This window comes from Rhincodon typus, chromosome 1 (genome assembly GCF_021869965.1).
Source record: "Rhincodon typus isolate 14 chromosome 1, sRhiTyp1.1, whole genome shotgun sequence".
Classification (NCBI taxonomy): Eukaryota; Metazoa; Chordata; class Chondrichthyes; order Orectolobiformes; family Rhincodontidae; genus Rhincodon; species Rhincodon typus.
In genome coordinates, this window is record NC_063332.1 from 56,445,422 (window position 1) to 56,467,579 (window position 22,158).

General features: G+C 42.9%; 1 protein-coding gene across 1 annotated transcript in view; it reads right to left on the reverse strand.

Annotated features, from left to right (window-relative positions):
• The window catches only part of LOC125482937 (protein mono-ADP-ribosyltransferase PARP8-like), a 37,404-nt gene that overhangs the window by 2,861 nt on the left and 12,385 nt on the right, over positions 1-22,158 (reverse strand). The window contains exons 5-7 of the mRNA XM_048595859.1: positions 15,916-15,982; positions 14,644-14,772; positions 2,327-2,882 (exon numbers count right to left, since the gene is read on the reverse strand). Of these exons, the coding sequence (XP_048451816.1) occupies positions 2,327-2,882; positions 14,644-14,772; positions 15,916-15,982 (752 nt within the window). The remainder of the gene's footprint in view (positions 1-2,326; positions 2,883-14,643; positions 14,773-15,915; positions 15,983-22,158) is intronic.

Here is a 22,158-nt window from a genome sequence, read left to right on the forward strand (position 1 = left end):
CTAATTCCCTGGACTGGTATCAGAGGCTGAGCTGTGATCCTCTGATGGACGGGTGCCACTGTGTTCTTTGACTACTTCCGTAAAATGTTGAGACTTGGCTGTTTTCTGCAGATGTGTTGGGTTTGCCATATAAACTGTTGGCACATGGAACAGGTCTGAGATTGACTTAGCACATTGCTAAATGGCAAGCTATGTGCCCCCCGAGACTGAGGACTACTGACCAGCAAGACAAGCTTCCTGGTTGTGTGATTGTGCTAATTGGCAAAGTAACATAGGACACAGACGCTGAATGCATGTAGCGGGTGCTAAGTGACTGAGCACTAAGAGAGCAAGTAAGCAGCCCGGAGTTATAACCTGGTCCAATCAGTGAGCTGAGTGTCTGTCTTTGTCTGTAAATAGTCCCTGCGGCAGCCTTTCAATTCTAGCTGCTGGTGCACCTTTCAATGCAAGTCAATGCTCCCTCAGTGTCTGCAAATGGACTGGAGGTCATGAAGGGTTGGCAAATGTTGGATGCCAATGTCCGCTGAAGAGGGCTGTGCCCGACTGGTACCTATCGAATGTGCCCTGATGCTGAGCAACATGGAGGCTCCTTGCAGCTAGTGACAAACCACTCTGAATTCCATGTCAAGATTTGTCAGCATCTAGCTTAGAGTCATGGAGGTCTACAGCGAAGAAAAAAGGCCCTTTGGCCCATCGAGTCTGCACTGGTCAACACCAACCACCTGATTATTTTCAACCCACTTTAAGCACTTGTCCCGTAGGTTTGAGTGCCTTGGCATTGCAAGGCTACATCTAAATACTTCTTAAATGTTACGATGGTTTTTGCCTCTATCACCTTCACAGGTAGTGAGTTTCAGATTCCCACCACCCTCTGAGTGAAAAGAATAAATTTTCCCGATGTCTCCTCTAAACACCTGTCCCTTACCTTCAATCTCTGGTCACTGATCTCTTTATCAAGGAGAAAAGATTCTTCCTGTCAGCCCTGTCAATGCTCCAAGCTTGTTGGGTGTGTTTGTTCATGTTGGAAGTTTAATATTAATGAGTCAAGTTAAGCTGCTAATAATGCAGTTTTATAAGCTATAATCCCCCTTAATGTGAACCTCACCGTACCAGCTGGCCACAGCATGCACGGTGCAGCGATTTGGTAGACTTCTTGTCGAGTTTTACCAGAAATCTCACAAAGCCCACATTGCCCCTCCATCAAGAACTGGTGATAATGAGCTACCAGTGACAACTATCTCTAACTGCTGGCCACAATCAGAATGCTGTCAGTACCAAACTCATCCACACACCTCCACAATGCCCTGCCCAGACTTTCCCCGTCCCAAAAACATAGGGATGAAGTCTATTGGGAATCACTGCTCTCTACTGGCCCCAGTAACTGGTTGGCTACCATTTCTTCCAGTCTGACTCCCTCTGGGGATGCAGTTAGATGCCCTGCCGCAGTCAAATTTGACTCATTATTTTTAGTATTTGTTTCTTTATTGGCTTTTCACTTAAAGGAACTGTTTGAAAAATGTGACCTTCGTCTCACTCATTTGTCAAGTTCTAATAGAATAATTGGTCAAGGCAACAGTATTTCTCATTAATTCCAATGAAGGGAATGTGGGCTCCATGAAAACATGAGAAATGATGCTCACTCACATTCACTTTATTTGTCCTTTTCTCCTGTGCCTTTCAATTTTATCTGAAGCTCCTATAGATGAACTCAAAATTATCCTCTTAAGTTCCCTTCCCATTTAAAAAAAAGGATTCTGTCCTCAATTTTTCTAACTCTACGCAGTTAAATTACCAGATGCCCAAGTCTCTGAATGATACTGTGTACACAACAATAGAAGAGATTCCTGTCATTGAGAAGAAATGGCCAAGGTCAGACTTTTGCAGAGAGTCTCTGTTAATCAACATTCCAAACAGCAGCTTAGTTGTGACCTCCAATGTTCAACTTCAAATATTCAGTGGCAGTGGAGGAGCTGGCTTCACACTCTTGGGATACATGATTTAGAGAACACCAACAATAATAATGTTCACAAGATAAAGATAGGTCTGCTTGGGTTGAAAATATTTTCTGTGTATGCAGCACAGATCTAGATACAGTGTAAAACCACAGCAATTTTGATATGTAGTTTCTAACTTCAAAACTATAAATTAATTTTGAACTAGACATTGGTGCCACTCATCCTGAAGAGAAACATTTAGGTCAGACAAACTCACCTTGTGCTCCTCCACCCTTTATTCATGCTGATTTTTGAATTGTATGAAATGTCGTCCTTAAATTCACATTCAGGAAAAACATTAAGAGAAAAGTAAAAATTAAAGAAATACGTACTGTAGGCTGTGATGAAGAGGAAGGCGCTAATATGCCAATAAGACCTGAGGTAAGTGAGAGTCTTCTACCCTCAGAAGTGGGTTCTTTACACAGCTCCGTTTTACCCACTTTGGCATTGCTAGAGTAGGATCTGCTCAGCAGTTTGTGGTGTTTCAGTCCATCTGAGTCCTCTGTCTTCAGAGTGCTGGAGCAGGATTTGCTCAGCAGCTTATGAGGCTTTGGGGCACTGTTGTGCTCACATCTGGGGTCACCAGAACATGTCCTGCTCAGCAACTTATGGGGCTTCAAAGGAAGATTTTCATCTAGCCTCACGGTAGCAGAACATGACCGACTTAAAAGTTTATGTGGCTTTGTAGAATTAGCCTGTTCAGCTCTGGTGTCACTGGTGAAAGAACGGCCAAGAGGTTTGTGGGGTTTGGAGTCACAGCCATCTTCCACCTTGATAGCATTTGAACAGCTCCTCTTTAACAGTTTCTGAGACTTGGTAATTCCATCCTGTTCTGGTTTCAACTTTGATTTGCTTTTCCCACATCCAGGTGGAGGATAACTTGGCGACCTAGAATTGAGGCAATGCTACAGTCAGTTTCAAAATTAACGTATCTCTAAACGTGTCTAAGGGACAGAAACTACTCATGAGACATTTGCATATATTCAAATACATATTAATAACAGCAAATGGATCTAGGACATGTGGCTCTAATAACAATATTTATACTTTATAAATTAGAATAATGCACATTACACACATCTGAAAGCAACTGACTTATAGATACCGATGTTCTGGACAATGGATGGATCGTGAACACACAAAATAAGAGCAGTATTAGTCCATTTGAACCTCCTCCGCTATTCAATAAGATAGTGATTGATCTGTTTGTGTTTCAAACTCCACATTCTCATATATTCCTGATAATTCTTTATCTCATTGCCTAACACAAATCTATCTGCCTCTGTCTTAAAAAAAAATTCAATGACCCCACTTCCACCACTTTCTGAAGCAGAGAATTCCAAAGTCGCACGACTCTCTGAGAGGAAAGCATCCTCACCTCTGTCCTGAAGGGGAAATCTCTACTTTTAAAACAATACCTCCTAATTCTGGACTGACCCACAAGAGGAAACATTCTTCCCAACTCTACCTTGGCAGGACAATTCAAATCATCCATCAGTCTTCTCAACTGCAGTTAAAATATTCCCAGCCTGTCTTCAGAAGAAATCCTACTCATACCAGGTATCAATCTAGTAAACCTCCTCTGAACCATGACCAGTGTACTGGCATCCCTAAATAATGGATGTAAAGTGTTCAAGATGTGGTCTCATCACAGCTGCATAGTTGAAGCGTACCAATCTTAATGTTATGTTCAATTCCTCTTACAATAAAGATTAGCAACCCACTAGCCTTCTTGATTCCATGTTGTACCTGAATAATAATTTTTATGGCTCAGGCACTGGGACACCTAAATCCCTCTGTATTTTGAAATTCTGCAGTAATTCTCCATTTCACTAACACTCTGCTTTTTTATTCTTCCTAAAAGTGAATAACTTCATATTTCATATTCATCCACACTTTAATCCATCTTCCAGATTTTTAACCATTTACTAAATATTTTATATATTTAAGCAATTTTGCCACAGACTCTGCTTCTTATCCTGGTGTTAACTGTGAATTCAGCTACCATGCCTTCATTTAATTCAGACTAGGACAGAGCCCTGCAGGATTCTACTCATCACTTGTCAATCTGTACCTGTCAATCAAACAAAGCTCCTGGTACATACTCTGTTTTCTGCCATCCAGCCAATTTTCTACCTACTCTTCTAAACGGAAAGTGAAGTCTCCTCTACAGTGATCCATCAAACACTTCCAGGACAGGTACAAAACAGGGTTAAATACAGAATAAAACTCACATTAATCTCAAACTGAAAGGAAGCTTCTTCTAGACTGTCCCCATCTATTTCAGCTTGTATGTTATCTCCTCCACTGGGAGCTTTTACTTTCTGCAATAATCTTTGATGTGCCTCCTGGAAATCTTAGGATTTCTACAGGCTTCCCTTTAGCCAGTGTAAAAGTTACTCCTTCAAATAACTGCAACAATTGGTTAAACATGATTTCCCTCTGACAAAATCATTCTGACTCGACCTTGAGTTTTTCTAAGTGCCCAGCTATAGTTCCTTTGATGCTCAATTCTTTTGAATTCTACATATCAGATGTCAATCGCCTCAACCTCTCCACCCGTCTCACCCACTCCAACCTCTCCCCCGCAGAACGTGCAGCCCTCCGCTCCCTCCGCTCCAATCCCAACTTCACCATAAAACCCGCGGACAAGGGAGGCGCAGTTGTAGTATGGCGCACTGACCTCTACATCGCCGAGGCCGGACGCCAACTCTCCGACACCTCCTCCTACTGCCCCCTTGATCATGACCCCACCCCTGAGCACCAAACCATCATCTCGCAAACCATCCACAACCTCATCACCTCCGGTGACCTCCCACCCACGGCCTCCAACCTCATCGTTCCCCAACCTCGCACTGCCCGCTTCTATCTCCTTCCCAAAATCCACAAACCTGAATGCCCTGGTCGACCCATTGTCTCCGCCTGCTCCTGCCCCACCGAACTGATCTCCAACTATCTAGACTCCATTTTCTCCCCCTTGGTCCAGGAACTCCCTACCTATGTCCGTGACATCACCCACGCCCTCCACCTCCTCCAGAACTTCCAATTCCCCGGTCCCCAACACCTCATCTTTACCATGGATGTCCAGTCCCTCTACACCTGCATTCCCATGCAGATGGCCTTAAGGCCCTCCGCTTCTTCCTGTCCCGCAGGCCCGACCAGTCCCCCTCCACTGATACCCTCATCCGCTCAGCCGAACTCGTCCTCACACTCAACAACTTCTCTTTCAATTCCTCGCACTTCCTACAGACAAAGGGGGTAGCCATGGGTACCCGCATGGGCCCAAGCTACGCCTGCCTCTTTGTAGGTTACGTGGAACAATCCCTCTTCCGTACCTACACCGACCCTAAACCCCACCTCTTCCTCCGTTACATTGATGACTGTATCGGCGCCGCCTCGTGCTCCCACAAGGAGCTCGAACAGTTCATACACTTCACTAACACCTTCCACCCCAACCTTAAGTTTACCTGGACCATCTCTAACACCTCTCTCCCCTTCCTGGACCTCTCTGTCTCCATATCGGGCAACCACCTAGAAACCGATATTCATTTCAAGCCCACCGACTCCCACAGCTACCTAGAATACTCCTCCTCCCACCCACCTTCCTGCAAAAATGCTATCCCCTATTCCCAATTCCTTCGCCTCCGCCGCATCTGCTCCCAGGATGAGGCATTCCACTCCCGTACATCTCAGTTGTCCTCGTTTTTCAAGGACTGTAACTTCCCCTCCTCGGTGGTCGAGAACGCCCTCAACTGTGTCTCCCACATCTCCCGCACCTCATCCCTCACACCCCGTCCACGCAATAAGAACCAAAAAAGAATCCCCCTCGTCCTCACGTACCACCCCACCAACCTCCGGATCCAACGCATCATCCTCCGACACTTCCGCCATCTGCAATCCGACCCCACCACCAAAGACATCTTTCCCTCCCCACCCTTATCTGCTTTCCGGAGGGACAACTCTCTCCGTGACTCCCTTGTCCGCTCCACACTCCCCTCCAGCTCCACCACACCCGGCACTTTTCCCTGCAACCGCAGGAAGTGCTACACCTGCCCCCATACCTCCTCCCTCACCCCCATCCCAGGCCCCAAGAAGACTTTCCACGTCAAGCAGATGTTCACCTGCACATCTGCCAATGTGGTATACTGCATCCGCTGTACCCGGTGTGGCTTCCTCTACATCGGGGAAACCAAGCGGAGACTCGGGGACCGCTTTGCAGAACACCTACGCTCGGTTCGCAATAAACAACTGCACCTCCCAGTCGCGAACCATTTCAACTCCCCCTCCCATTCCTCAGACGACATGTCCATCCTGGGCCTCCTGCAGTGCCACAACGATGCCACCCGAAGGTTGCAGGAACAGCAGCTCATATTCCCCTTGGGAAGCCTGCAGCCCAATGGTATCAATGTGGATTTCACAAGTTTCAAAATCTCCCCTCCCCCTACCGCATCCCAAAACCAGTCCAGCTCGTCCCTGCCTCCCTAACCTGTTCTTCCTCCCACCTATCCCCTCCTCCCACCTCAAGCCGCACCTCCATCTCCTACCGACCAACCTCATCCCGCCCCCTTGACCTGTCCGTCCTCCCTGGACTGACCTATCCCCTTCCTAACTCCCTACCTACACTCACCTTTACTGGCTCCATCCCCGCCTCTTCGACCTGTTTGTTTCCTCTCCACCTATCCTCTCCTCTATCCCTCTTCTATCCGCCTCCCGCTCTCTCCCTATTTATTTCAAAACCCCCTTCCCCTCCCCCTTTTCTGATGAAGAGTCTAGGCCCGAAACGTCAGCCTCTCTGCTCCTATGATGCTGCTTGGCCTGCTGTGTTCATCCAGCCCTGCACCTTGCTGTCTCGGATTCTCCAGCATCTGCAGTTCCTACTATCTCTGACCTATAGTATCCAGTTTTCTACCTCCCTTCTTGAATCGAGGTGTTATATTTGCTATTTGCCAGTGTAATGGAGCCTTTTTCTGAATTTTGGTAAAATATCATCGCAAGTACAATCTCATTAGCAAGCTCTTTTAAGACCCTAGCATCTGGAGACATGTCAGTCCACAGCTCTACCAGGTTTCTTCATACCATTTCCCTCATGGGGATTGTAATTTCACCAGGTTCCTCTCTCCATTTCACCAACCAATTCATAACTATGATTACAATGTTGGTATTATTTGTATTTGTAGTGAAGCCAAGTAGCAAACCTCTGTTCATTTCATCTGCTGTTTCCTTATTACCTTTGATTAACTCCCAATTCTCACAGATTAGAGGACCAACATGCACTTGATTTACTCTTTTCCTTTTGAAATATCTGAATAATTTCTTTCTGTCTGTTCTCACATTCTGATCTAGATTGCCCTCAAAATCTAATTCCTTCCTCCAAATCAACCTATTAGGCATTCGCCAACACTCTTTATATTTTGACCAATCACCTGAGCTGCCACTCATTTTTGCACAGTTATATGCTTTTTTCTTTAAGTCTTCTCTAATTTCTTTAGTTAACAGTGGATGGTAGATCCTCCCTTTTGTTTTTTGTTTCTTTCGTATTAGGAATATACCTCATCTGAGTATTCTCAAATGTCCACTTTAAATGTCTGCCAATATGTCTCTAATAATTTATCCCCTAGACGGGTATGCCAGTCCACTTCAGCTTTCATGTTGAACATAGATGCCCTTATTTAGGTTTAAAATACAGGTTTTCTCCACAATATTTTATGGGGATGTAAAATCCAATCATATTATGATTGATGTTTCATCAAGATGCCTTAACTCGGAGGCAATTAATTAATCTTTTCACATTATACAAAACATAACTCAACAAAAAAGTACATTTACTTCACTGATTGCCTCTGATGACAAGAATGCCAATGACGTAATTGGTCAATCAAAAGTATTAATGAGAGTCACTGACACTTTCATTGGGAGGAATAACGTTGAGTCACCTTCAACAATTAGGCGCTCAAAATTACTTCAGGCTTGGATGTTGGTGGCCTGAGCGTTTAAACCAGTGTAGATTTGACATCTTTCTCCAGAAGCTGTGCACTCATAAGCTGGCTAGAATATTTCCATATTTCCGAGGAACTGTATATTCAGTTTGTGCTTGTGATGTTAATGATAAAATCATGAAACGATCAAATGATTAGAGGTATTATGGATGGGCAATTAATGTAATGGTTAGAAGAATAGCAGTTGCTGAAGAAACAGCATAGAACTTATTAAACAGAACTGGAAATTATAGGTTGTCATTCAAACCTGCCAGATGTTTAAGGTTAATTGAATTGTGCCTCATTATTACAGGCAGATGCACATGAATATTTCAAGAAGTATGAAACTTCAGCTCCATAATATTAAGTCTTATGTATGTTGGGGCTTTATTGGGTGGGGCCACAGTGAGGCCAGATGAGCAGATGAAAATACAAAACTTCCTGTGACACAATGATGCTAAGAAGATTCAGGAGATCTTGAGGACTGCTAACATCAATTAAGCATCTTTATTCAACTATATGGCTTGGATACTGTGTGAGCATGGGGCCAGTATTTTTGGTTATGAAGTTAATTCTGGACTCTACAATCACCCAGTTACGTGCACCTTATTATTTCAGCATCATTCATTTGTCCATCTCATAGTCACTCTATGTCTGTTCTTCCCTGTGTCTCAGCTTATTTATCTCACTTTTTTTCTTTACTCATTTGTGGGATGTGGGTGTTGCTGGCTGGCCAGCATTTCTTGCCCATCTCAAGTTGCCCTCGAGAAGGTGGTGATGAGCTACCTTCAAGAAGACAGTCCACCTGCTGTGGGTTGACCCACAATGCCATTAGGGAGGGAATTCACTTGACTTGACTCTCCCCATTCTCTCTTTCTGTCCCTGTCTCTAACCCCCTCTCTATCTCCCCTCCCTCCCTTGCCCTTGCTCTCGCTCTCTCGCCACTGTCTGATTCGAATACTGCGTTCAGTTCTGGTCTCCCTGCTATAGGAATGATATTGTGAAACTTGGAAGGGTTCAGAAAAGATTCACAAGGATGTTGCCAGGGTTGGAGAGCTTGAGCTATAGGGAGAGGCTGAATAGACTGGGGCTTTTCTCCCTGGACCATCGGAAGCTGAGTGGTGACCTTATGGAAGTTTATTAAATCGTGAGGGGCATGGATAGGATGATTAGTCAAGTTCTTTTCCCCAGGGCAGGGGAGTTCAAAACTAGACAGCATAGGTTTAAGGTGAGAGGGGAAAGATTTAAAAGGGATGTAAAAGGGGCAACTTTTTCCTGCAGAGGGTGGTGTGTGTATGGAATGAACTGCCAGAGGAAGTGATGGAGGATGGTACAATTACAATATTTAAAAGGCATCTGGATGGGTATGCGAATAGAAAGGTTCAGAGTGAAATGGGCTAAATGCTGGCAAAATAGGACTAGATTAATTTAGGATATTTGGTCGGCATGGACGAGTTGGATCAAAGGGTCTGTTTCCATGCTGTACATCTCTGTGACTCTATTGTTTAAAAATGGAGAACAAGGTAGATTAAGTGATTACAAACCAGTCAATCTGAACTCAATTCATGGGAAAAAATATCTGAGGAACACACTATAAATCAGCAATCAAAGTCACAGATTAAGTGTGGTCATTTAACGTGGATTTGTTCAGGGAAGTTTGTTTCAGATTAACCTGATGGCATCTTTTGAACTGTAATAAGGGGGAGACCAAAAACAGTCAGATAGTTGAAGTAATTTTCATTAATTTTCAGCAAGGCTTTTGACAACGTCTACTATAGAAGACTGGTCACAAAGGTGAAAACTGATGGGATTCAAAGCATAGTGTCAGTTGGACCCAGTAAAATTGGTCCAATGAGAGGAAGGCTGATTCCAATATGTGCGGTATTATGTGCTTGCTTTTCATAGTATCTGCAGATAATTTAGACAAACATTGGAAGCACAATTAAGAAGTTTTCAGATGATACAAAAATTGGTTGTGGTTGAAAGTGATAAACGAAGCTGTATACTGCAGGGATATATAAGTGGATTGGTCAGGTGGGTAGAAAAGTGGTAAATGGAATTTGATCTGGGGAAGTGCTAGGTCATGCCTTTTTTGGAGGCTAAACAAGGCAAGGCAATACAATGGTTGGACAGTGATAAATCTAGACGTATAGCTGAGCCTTTGAGTGCATGTCATTTTATTCCCGAAGCTAACAGGACAGGTAGCTAGGTAATTAAAAACTGGATTTGGCATACTTATCTTTATTGTGGAATAGTAGCACAGTGGTTATGTTTCTGCACTAGCAATCCAGGGGCATGGTCTATTGATCTGGGGATGTGAATTCAAATATTATCAAGGCAGCCAGGCAATTTAAATTTAGTTAAAGAGAGAAATCTGGAATAAAAATATTTGTATTAAGCAATGGTGTCATGAAACTAGAAGATTGTCATAAAACCATGATGTCCTTTTTTTGGAAGGGAATATGTTAGCCTTACCTAATCTGGCCTACATGTGACTTCAAACCTATAGCAATGTGCCAATGCTCTCAAATGATCTAACAAGCCACTCAGCTGTATCAAACTGTTCTGAAAATATCTAATAAGACGAAAATCAGATAGACCACCCAGCATCACACTGAGGGTGAACCTCCAAAACTCTGGTTACTACAGTGCAAATAAAATGATGCATCACTATTTGTCCAAGGCAATGTAGGAATAGGCATTGTCAAAGATTCCCACATTCTGTAAAAATGATAATAGATAAATTTAACTGAGACATAGAAGTTATGCTGAAACTCTTTAAAGTGCTAATTTAGCCATAGCTAAGATGCAGCATACAGTTCTGATCATCACGTGACAGGAAGAGTGTAGTTACAACTGTGTGCATTTCTGGAATCCACATTATAGGAGGGATGTGAATGTGCTGGAGAGGATGCAAAGGAGATTTACCAGGATGTTGCCTGGGTGGAGAGCACGGTGACTCAGTGGTTAGCTGGGTTTGATTCCACTCTCAGAAAACTGTGTGGAGTTTGCACACTCTCCTTGTGTCTGCGTGGGTTTCCTCTGGTGCTCTGGTTTCCTGCCATAGTCCAAAGATGTGCAGGTTGGTCGGATTGGCCATGCTAAATCGCACATAGAGTCCACGAATTTGCAGACAAGGTGGATCAGCCATGGGAAATGCAGGGTTAGAGGAATGGGGTGGGAGAGTCCGTTGTAACATTTAAGAAATATTTTGATGTGCACCTATGATGCCAAGGCATACGAGGCTACAGGCTAAGAGCTGGAAAATGGAATTGGGATATTGGGTGCTTGTCTTTGACCAGCACAGGCTTAATGGGCCAAAAGGCCTTTTTTTTCTGAGCTGTGGAATTCGATGACTCAATGACTATGGTTGTTAACAAGCGTAGAGAATTTTGCCAATGAGGAAAGTTTGGATAAACTGGGTCGTTGTGTTTGGAACAGAGGAGACTAAGATAAAACTATGGGTTGAATTACGTGGCTTTTTTTTTGGCTAAATGCAAGTTACACTGAGTTTAGACCAGTCATTCTTGCTACAAGACTAAGCAGGTTCTCTTGCTGTATCTTAAGTTTAATTGGCATTTCAGCCCTTAAGGCAAGCATATGTCCAATGTCTGCCTAATCTTACTACACACTGTTCCCAGAGCAACTTAACACTCACCAGAGATCCTGCAATTGAATGGCATCATTTCTGGCACCATTTTCAAAAGCCTGTGGAGCACCTGGGCAAGCCCTGTTAGTCTGGAGCCAGCCTGCACTGTTCCTAATATTTGTCTCAGAAATGGCAGACACGGGGTACTGGCTCCCTACTTTATTGGCATTGTCCTGGAGCACCTGCTGGACTGATGTGACTTCCTCTTGCTCCAGGATCGGCCATGGAGGCCACATCACCAGACCATGCCTGCCTCACCCGAGGTTGCCACGCAAGTTAGAGCAGCCTTAGGCACGGCATTCCTCCAGACAGCTGTTGGAAGAAAGTTAATGTCCTTCTCAACTCTGCAAGCAGGGTGTGATGCTCACTGAAGCAAAGGACATGGCAAAGGTACTAAATTAATATTTTGTTTCTGTCATTACCAAAAGTAGAAGATGGTGCCAATGGCCTAGTTGAAAACATGGGTGTTGAGCAGTGCAGGTGATAAATAAAGAAGAGGTGCTAAAAAGGCTGGCAGTACTTCAGGTAGGTAGGCCTGGATGGAATACATCCTAGGTTGCTGAGAGAGGTAAGGGAACAAATCGTGTAGCCATTGATAGAAATTTTCCGGGATTCTCTGAACAAAGGATTAGTGCTGGGGAACTTGAGGGCTGCAAATGTGACACCATTGTTTAAGAAAGGGTCAAAGGATAAATCAGGAAATTATAGACCTATCAGCAAGTGGGAAAACTGATGGAGAGTACATACAGGATAAGATAAATATACACAGAGAAAAATAAGTTAATACTAGACAGTCAACATGGCTTTGCCAAGGGCAGGTCATGTCTGACAAATTTAATTGAGTTCTTTGATGAGTTGACATGCAGTAGATGAGGATAGTTGTATATTTGGACTTTTAGAAAACATTTAATATGGTATCACATGGCAGGTTGACTGGCAAATCAGGAATGTTTGCGATTGATGGGTCCTTGGCACTATTGATTCTAAGTTTGCTAAAGGATCGGAAACAGGGAATTGGTATAGTTGGGCATTTCTCAGATTGAAGAGAGTTGAAAGTGGCCTTTCTCAGGGATTAGTGTTGGGACTCTTGCTTTTCCCGAGTTATAAACAATTTGGAGATGATTGTTGAAGGCAGAGTCTCTAAATTTGAAAATGATACTAAGCTAGAGAGAATAGTGAATGTGAGGATGATACTGAGCAACTTCAGAGGAGACATTGATTAGTTGGAACAATGCTAGATGAATTTCAATGAAGAGAAATGTGAGGTAATGCATTTTGGTGGAAGAAACACAGATAGACAATACAGTTTCAATGGTACAAATTTAAAGGGGAGTACATGAGCAGAGGGACCTAGAGGCTCACATGCATGATTCTCTAAAGGTGGGCAGGCAAGTTGGAACAGTTGTTAAAAAGGTTTATAGGATCCTTGGATTTATAAATAGAGGCGTAGAGTACAAAAGCAAGGAAGTGATGCTACACCTCTACAAATCATTGGTCAGAGCATATTTAGAGTATGGTGTTTAGTTCTGGACACCTTATTTAAGGAAGAATGTTAAAGCCCTGAGAGAGATCCCCTAAACAACAGTTATTTTTATTCACACTTGGTTGTGGGCATCACTGGCTAGACCAGCATTTATTGCCTTTCTCGTTCAATTCTACCATTGATTTTATCATAGCCCATGTCACTCAGAGCCTGATAACACTCTGCCCTATGAGGTTCCCAGATAGAGTGAAAATTTTCCTTATAAGAGAGGTCATTAAGCAGAACTTAAAATAGTTGGGAGAATAAGAGGGAATTGATTTATTAATTTTACATCTAGAGGGTGGTGAGAGTCCGGAGCACACTGCCTGGAAAGTTGCTGGTGGCAAAAATACACCTATCAGATTTAAAAGCACATGTAGTTCTCTGATTGAGAGACCCTGCAACAGGAAAGGGTGGTCTGTAAGAGACAGCCCACTGCCTTTGCACTTGACCGCTCTCCCATCCATCACCGGCAACCCCACACCCAATGTCTCCCAACCTGCCTCACTCACTTCTCTTCAGGGATTCAGAGGCGATTGCTGTTGAAGGCCTCAGTACATCAGAGGCAGTAGCCATCACTTCAGGATTTCCCGCCAACTGGGACTTAATTCTTTGGGGAACCTGTCACTTCCCACTTAAGTGCCTGATTGCGTTTAAATAGCATTGGGTGCTCGTTGTAGAGGTGACTCAGGGTTTTCATTCGTTCTCCCTGCATCCCTCACACCACATACAGCCTGAGATCTTGTAACCTACAGGTTTATGGACCAAAAGCTGGAAAAACAGGATGAGACTGGGGAGTTCTTTTCTAGTTAGCAAAGACATAATGGGTTGAAATTTTGCACACAGAGGGTCCTGGGAATCTGGAATGCGTTGCCTGGGTTGGTAATAGAAGTGGGATATTTCACAAACTTGCAACAAGTACATGGATGAGCTGCTGAAATGTCATAACATTCAAAGCTATGGGTCAGGTGCTGGAAAATGGGATTACTGTACATAAGCCAGGACAGACTTGATGGGCCAAAGAGTCAAACAACATGGAGAGGCTGTATGACTATTAATAGCTTCCTCCTGTGCTGTAATTTTTTATGTATCTATGATCATTAATATAAATAATGGTATGGTTACGGATATTTAAATGTGCTTTGTGAGGCTATCACCTAGTGACAGAGTGGGCACTAAATTATAAAGAGTAAAGGGTTCACTGTACAAATGTTCTAATTAAGCAAGAACATGCCTTGCGAACTACATCACACTGTCAGATACCAAGGGACTGAGACCTGATCAAAGAAAGCCTTAGCAAAATGTTGCTCTATCATACTTGGATATATGGCTGATAGGCAAGAAATGTTGATTGTTTGCACTTGCCTTGAGTTCCATACTTGGTTGTCTCAAGCTTCCAACAATACTTTTACATTTGTGATTAGAAAGTGACACATCAATGTCCGGCCTCAAAGCACATTTAATATCAGTGAAGTTGAACTTTCCTCAAATTTGCCACATTACCTGCGCAATGATGAAAAAATGTGTAGAGGAGATTTCACTTTCTTCTCACTAATCTTTTTACCATGGGGACAGTTGAGCTTCTCTTTGCTGTTCTGCTTCCACTGATGTGTAACAAAAGTCTGCATTATTCTGTAGGAGTAATAAACTGGAAATGTCAAATTTGTTGTGGAAATGAAATATGTGTTAGTCTCTCTAGTTTCAGAACTACAATTCAGTTCCAGCTCATTAAAGCATTATTCATGCTCCAACTTGGCAATTTATTTGTGTGTATAGCCCAGCTAAAATATCACGTATCCACATCCATTCATCCACTGTAAGTAATTCTATCTGCTTACTTAAACTTACTTTTATCCAAGTTTCTGCCTCAGCTGGCTCACTCCTAATGTGCACCACTCACAGAGACTTGTGAACTGCTTCACCAGAAATCTGGACACATTCATTCAAATTCCCATTCCACAGATTCTCATCTCAGCTCAAAAATCAGCTACTGAACAGGTATTCTTATTTGTGTTGAATGACCAAAGCGAAAACACTGTCTCTCTTGACAAATAAATTGTACTATAGGACATGTCGACCAATGGGCATTCAGCTAGTTGAGATCTTGCTTGCGGTTCTACATTATGTAAAACTGCCAGTATTAGGGAATCACTCAAATGCCCATAGCAGGGTAAATTCTGGAGTGACAGTTGTAACAGTTTTGCAACTGTAACTCATACATTGAACTGCAGATCTTCTCCAATGGCTCTGACAGATGCACACTGTCAATATAGATAGATTTAAAAACTGCTAATTATAGCCAGACAGGGTACATCTGGAATTCAGTACTACCAGTGTCTGATAATGCTTTCTGCCTCATTAATCTCAGAGCAACAACAATAATTTGTTTTTATACAACACGTTCCAACAACAACTTGCATTAAAATAACACCTTTCAATAATGACAAATTACATTTATGTGACATTTTTCATGACTTCAGGATGTCTCGAGTGCACTGCAGTCAATTATGCACTTTTTAACCTATAAATATTGCTTTAGTCAATCAGCAAATAGTATGGAACCATAAACAGCAATGTAATAATGACCAAATAATCTGCCTCACTGATGTTGATTGAAGGATAAATATTGACCAGAACTCTAAAAGGAACTGCTTTGCTCTTTTTCGAAATGATGCCATAGGACCTTGGTTTAACATCTCATTTTGAAAGGCAGTGAATCAGACAGTGCAATATGCTATGGAAATGCTGGTATCACTGCTCTCTAAAATGTCTTACTTTTTCAACTGATGTCCCAGTCCGAATCGATCCTTTGTTGATGTCTGGAAAACATCAACTGTTGGAACTGCAAAATGATAGGAGAGAGTCATAAGAAACTGTTAGAAAATGCATAAAAGCACAATAGTCTTTCATGTGCTAGAAATACTGGTTTCAAAGACTATAGGTGCCTTGTCTTTCTGTAACTTATTTATGTACCCTGACTGGTGTAATTGCCTACTGGCTGGGAATGAATGATCACTGTGTCACAGCTCCAATTACAGTAAGTTAAGAACTGTGGGAATAGATTCATTAAATACAGTACTTTAAATGGAAATGGTCCTAGATAAACAGCAGTGGGACATTGCGCTTGACACACAACAGAATAAAGCTATGATCATTCTTTCAGAGCTCACAGGTCAGTGAAAACTCATTCTCAAATAAAACTCAACTTGAATGATGTACAAAATGGCAAAAAGGATACTGCACTTTTTTTCTTGAAAACATATGACATGATGTATTTCTTATACATATCCTTCTCCACTATTCCCTTTCCCCTCTCTGAAAAAAAAACCCTTTACTTCTATGGAGGACTATACAACAGTGAGAAACATGGGATAATATTTTCATTGTGTTAATGAAAAAAACCCAATCACTTCCAACACAAAAGAAAACACAAATGTACTATTTGTCCATGTTAGGTTGCAAATAACTTTATAGTTTCAGATTTTTAAACATTAATGAAGATTGGTAAAACTCTCAACAGTGTCCAATGGTAGATGTGGTTCCACAAAAGGGCAATATTGACTAAATAATTCTGAGTGCGCAAAGAATTACACTGAAAAACCAGTTTAGGATTGTCAGTTTGATTTGCATTGCAGTGCACTTGGGCATACTGGAAGCGGTGTATATTAGCACATAGGCTACAACGTTTAAACAAAGCTTGGCTGTTAACAATCAGTTGTCATTAACCAGTGAATTGTACACACAATACCTCTACCAATTAGAATCTACTTGCCAGTAAAACACTGTCCGCTCATACAGCTTGTAAGTTGTTTTCCCTTTAGACTGGTATTTCTTATGAATTGCCCTGATGAGCGCAAGAGGGAAACTTCAACAAAATGAGTCTTATTTCAGAAAAGCTCAATTTTGGCACTACCAAATGACAATTTGGAAAGCTAAGAAGAAAAAGAGCGGCATTTGTTAAGACCTTGTTAAAACCATATGGTAAAGAAGATGTGTGCGGTTACAAGTTTTGTAGGCACACAATCAAGTTAAAAACGCTAATTTTCACAGCATCCAAGATGGAGTAGTCTGCTTGATCAGAACCCCCTATGTTTATTCCCCCCACTGCTGACACACAGTGGGTTCAGTGTGTATCGTCTAGAAAATGCACTGTTGCAGCTCAGCAACTCCTGGGAAAGTGGATGGCACCGTGGTCACTGGACTTGTAATCTGGAAATGCCAGATAAGTGCTCTGGGAACAAGTGCTCAAATTCTACCATGGCAATTACATTTGATTAATTAAAGTAGTACTTCTCATTCTCTTCACCACTCTGGCCCCATTTTGACATTTGGAACTTGTCATGATCCCTTATTGAGTAGTGGCGAGGATAGTAGAGAAGACAGGAGAGCAGGAGAGTTGGGATTTGCTACTGCTGCCTTGGACCACTTGAATTTCTGACCCCGACTTTGGGAAGTCCTGTAATAAAGTCTGCAACTGAAAGCCAGTCTTGGTAATGGTGACAACGGAGCTAACAGGCATTGTTATAAACACACACTTGCTTCATTACAAACATAAGTACAAACAAAATAGAAGCAAAAGAAGATCAGTCTTGGGGGAGGTGAATATGTGGTGTTATTGTTGCTGGAGTACTAATATGGGCACCAAGGTAATGGACTGGGGACCAGGGTTCAAATTTGAATTTGAATTCAAAACAAAATATGGGTACAATTCTCATGATGATTACTGCAACAAGGAAAGACATCTGGTCTTTAATGCCCTTCAGGGAAGGAAATCTACTGTCCTTACCTGGACCCACAGCAGTATGGTTAACTCTTTACTGCCCTCTCAGTTGTATCAAACCACTAAAAACTGCAAAAAAAAATTAAGTCAATGTATCACCTGGCACTAATATAGGCACTGAAAATGACAAAGGTAAACACAGGCCAGTCAATCCTGCAAAGTCCTTTTTGCCACCAATTGAAAGCTCGTGCCAAATTTGGGATAGCTGTCTCACAGACTAGTCAATTGCTTAACATTATCATGGGATTGTACTTGCAGAATATGGCGCAGCCAAAATAATCCACGTCCCTGAGAACGTCCTGTCCCACAACCAGTTCAGAGCCGACAAAGGTGACAGCACAACACAAGTCCTTAAGTGATTCCAGACCGCACGAAGTCTCATAGCACCAGGTCAAACGTAGGCAAGAAAACCTCCTGCTGGTTATCATATACTGCCACCCCTCAGTTGATGAATCAGTCATCCTCCATGTCAAATGCCATTTGGAGGAGGAACCGAGGGTGGCAAGGGCACAGAATGTATTCTGTGTAGAGGATTTCAATGTCCATCATGAAGCATGTCCTGGCCACTACTGACTGAGCTGGTCCAGTCCAATAGGACAAAGCTGCTAGACTGGGTCTGTGGCTTGTGGCAGAGATCTCTCTTAACCTCTTCGGTCAGGCAGAAGTACAGAAGCTTGAACACACGCACTAACAGGTTCAAGAACAGCTTCTTCCCTGCTGTTAAGTTCTGAGGAAGGGTCACCGGACCTAAAACGTCAACTCTGATTTTTTCTTCACAGATGCTGCCAGACCTGTTATTCCCAGCAACTTCTGTTTTTTTTTCCCCTGCTGTTATTAGATTGCTGAATGGACCTCTCTAACTTCAAATAATGTTGATCTTGGTTCGTGCACTTCTTACGCAGCCGTAACTAATATGCCTCGCTCTGTCTAAGCGCCCTATGATCTGTATGTCCTTGTTTGCTAAGATCTGCTTGTACTGCTCACAAAGTAAAGCTTTTCACTGTACCTAGGTACATGTGGCTACAATAAATCAAACCAAAATCAACAAGTGGTGTAAAACATACGTAGTCCCATTCTCACCTGCAGCTATTGCAGATGCTTTAGTCCATGATAGTACCGGTAGGAGTGACCACAGCACATCCCGTGTGGAGACAAACCCCGCTTTCACATTGTGGATACACTCCACATTGTGCCAGATGGAAGTGAATTCAAACAGATCAACCAACTCAAGACTGGACATGCATGAAGCACTGTGGGTCAGCAGCAGCAGAATTGAACACAATCTGCAACCTCCTGTCCTGGCATATATACAAGAGTGTAGCACCAATAAAGATCCATCAAGTCTGCACCAGTCAAAAACAAGTTGTAATCCCTCTAGTCTTCCTTAGAGTTTACCATTCTCCTGAGCTGTACAACATCCTTAAACTTTGAAATTGCCCCCTGCATCCCAATATCTCGATCGTTTATATCTGTCAGAAAAAGCAAGGGTCCCAATAGCAACCCCTGGGGAGATCCAGCACAAGCCTGCTTCCAGCCCAGAATATTGTAATTAACCTTTACTCTCTGTATCCTATCTCTCAGCCAGTCTTGTATCCATATTGCTACTGGCCGTTCAGTTCCATGACCTATAATTTTCCTCCCAAAATCGGTTGTGTGGACAATAACAAACACCTTTGGAAAATGATACACTGATCTTACATGGATGTACAATTATGATCAGAACTGCACTTTCATTAAAACAAAACACATTGAATGTAAGGAATGTGTGTTTTGGTAACAGATTTGAATTTGTAAATTTGTACATTGAACAAGAAAGAAGCAGTCACTTTGTTGGGGGTTTTTATAGACCCTCTAATAGTTGCAGAGAAGTGGAGGAGCGGATTGGGAGGCAGATACTGGAAAGGTGCAGAAGTCGTCATGGGTGACTTCAATTTTCCAAATATTCATTGGAAATGTTTTAGTTGTAATAGTTTAGATGGAGCGGATTTTGTCCAGTGCTTTCAGGAAGGATTCCTGATACAGTATGTAGATAGACCAACACGAGGAGAGGCCACTTTGGATTTGGTGCTTGGCAATGAACCGGGCCAAGTGTTAGACCTGTTGGTAGGAGAGCATTTTGGCGGTAGTGATCATAACTCTGTTACTTTTACAATAGTACAAAGAACAAAGAAATTACAGCACAGGAACAGGCCCTTCGGCCCTCTAAGCCTGCACCGATTCAGATCCTCAATCTAAACCTGTCATCTATTTTCCAAGGATCCGTAACCCTCTGCTCCCTGCCCATTCATATATCTGTCTAGATACATCTTAAATGACGCTATCGTGCCTGCCTCTACCACCTCCGCTGGCAACGCGTTCCAGGCACCCACCACCGTCTGCATAAAGAGCTTTCCACGCATATCTCCCTTAAACTTTCCCCCGCTCACCTTGAAATCGTGACCCCTAGTAATTGAGTCCCCCACTCTGGGAAAATGCTTCTTGCTATCCACCCTGTCTATACCTCTCATGATTTTGTAGACCTCAATCAGGTCCGCCCTCAACCTCCGTCTTTTTAATGTAAATAATCCTAATCTACTCAACCTTACTTCATAGCTAGCGCCCGCCATACCAGGCAACATCCTGGTGAACCTCCTCTGCACCCTCTCCAAAGCATCCACATCCTTTTGGTAATGTGGTGACCAGAACTGTACACAGTATTCCAAATGTAGTCGAACTAAAGTCCTATACAACTGCAACATGACCTGCCAACTCTTGTACTCAATACCCCGTCCGATGAATGAAAGCATGCCGTATGCCTCCTTGACCACTCTATCCACCTGCGTTGCCACCTTCAGGGTACAACGGACTTGAACACCGAAATCTCTCTGTGCATCAATTTTCCCCAGGGCTTTTCCATTTACCATATAGTTCGCTCTTGAATTGGATCTTCCAAAATGCATCACCTCGCATTTGCCTGGATTGAACTCCATCTGCCATTTCTCTGCCCAACTCTCCAATCTATCTATATTCTGCTGCATTCTCCAACGGTCCCCTTCACTATCTGCTACTTCACCAATTTTAGTGTCATCTGCAAACTTGCTAATCAGACCATCTATACCTTCCTTCAGATCATTTATGTATATCACAAACAACAGTGGTCCCAACACGGATCCCTGTGGAACACCACTGGTCACAGTTCTCCATTTTGAGAAATTCCCTTCCACTACAACTCTCTGTTTCCTGTTGCCCAGCCAGTTCCCTATCCATCTAGCTAGTACACCCTGGACCCCATGCGACTTCACTTTCTCCATCAGCCTACCATGGGGAACCTTATCAAATGCCTTACTGAAGTCCATTTATATGACATCTACAGCCATTCCCTCATCTATCAACTTCGTCACTTCCTCAAAGAATTCTATCAAGTTGGTAAGACATGACCTTCCCTGCACAAAACCATGCTGCCTATCACTAATAAGCCCATTTTCTTCCAAATGTAAATAGAACCTATCCCTTAGTATCTTCCCCACCACTGACGTCAGGCTCACCGGTCTATAATTACCTGGATTATCCTTGCTACCCTTCTTAAACAAGGGGACAACATTAGCAATTTTCCAGTCCTCCGGGACCTCACCCGTGCTCAAGGATGCTGCAAAGATATCTGTTAAGGCCCCAGCTATTTCCTCTCTCACTTCCCTCAGTAACCTGGGATAGATCTCATCCGGACCTGGGGACCTGTCCACCCTAATGCCTTTTAGAATACCCAACACTTACCCCCTCCTTATGCCGACTTGAACTAGAGTAATCAAACATCTATCCCTCACCTCAACATCCATCATTTCCCTCTCCTCAGTGAATACTAACACAAAGTACTCATTAAGAATCTCACTCATTTTCCCTGACTCCTCGCATAGTCATGGAAAAGGATAGTTACGTACAGCAGGGTAAGGTTTATAATTGGGGGAAGGGTAATTATAATTCTGTTAGGCAAGAACTGGGTAACATAAAATGGGAACAGACGCTGTCAGGGAAGAGCACTATTGAAATGTGGAGATTGTTTAAGGAATGCATACTGTGTGTGCTCGATCTGTTTGTCCCTAGCAGGCAGGGAAGAAGCGGTCGAGTGAGGGAGCCTTGGTTCTCAAGAGAGGTCGAACGACTGGTTAAGAGGAAGATGGATGCTTATATAAGGTTGAGGAAACAAAGACTGGAAAAGGCTCTAGAGGGATACAAGTTAGACAGGAAGGAGCTGAAGAAAGGGC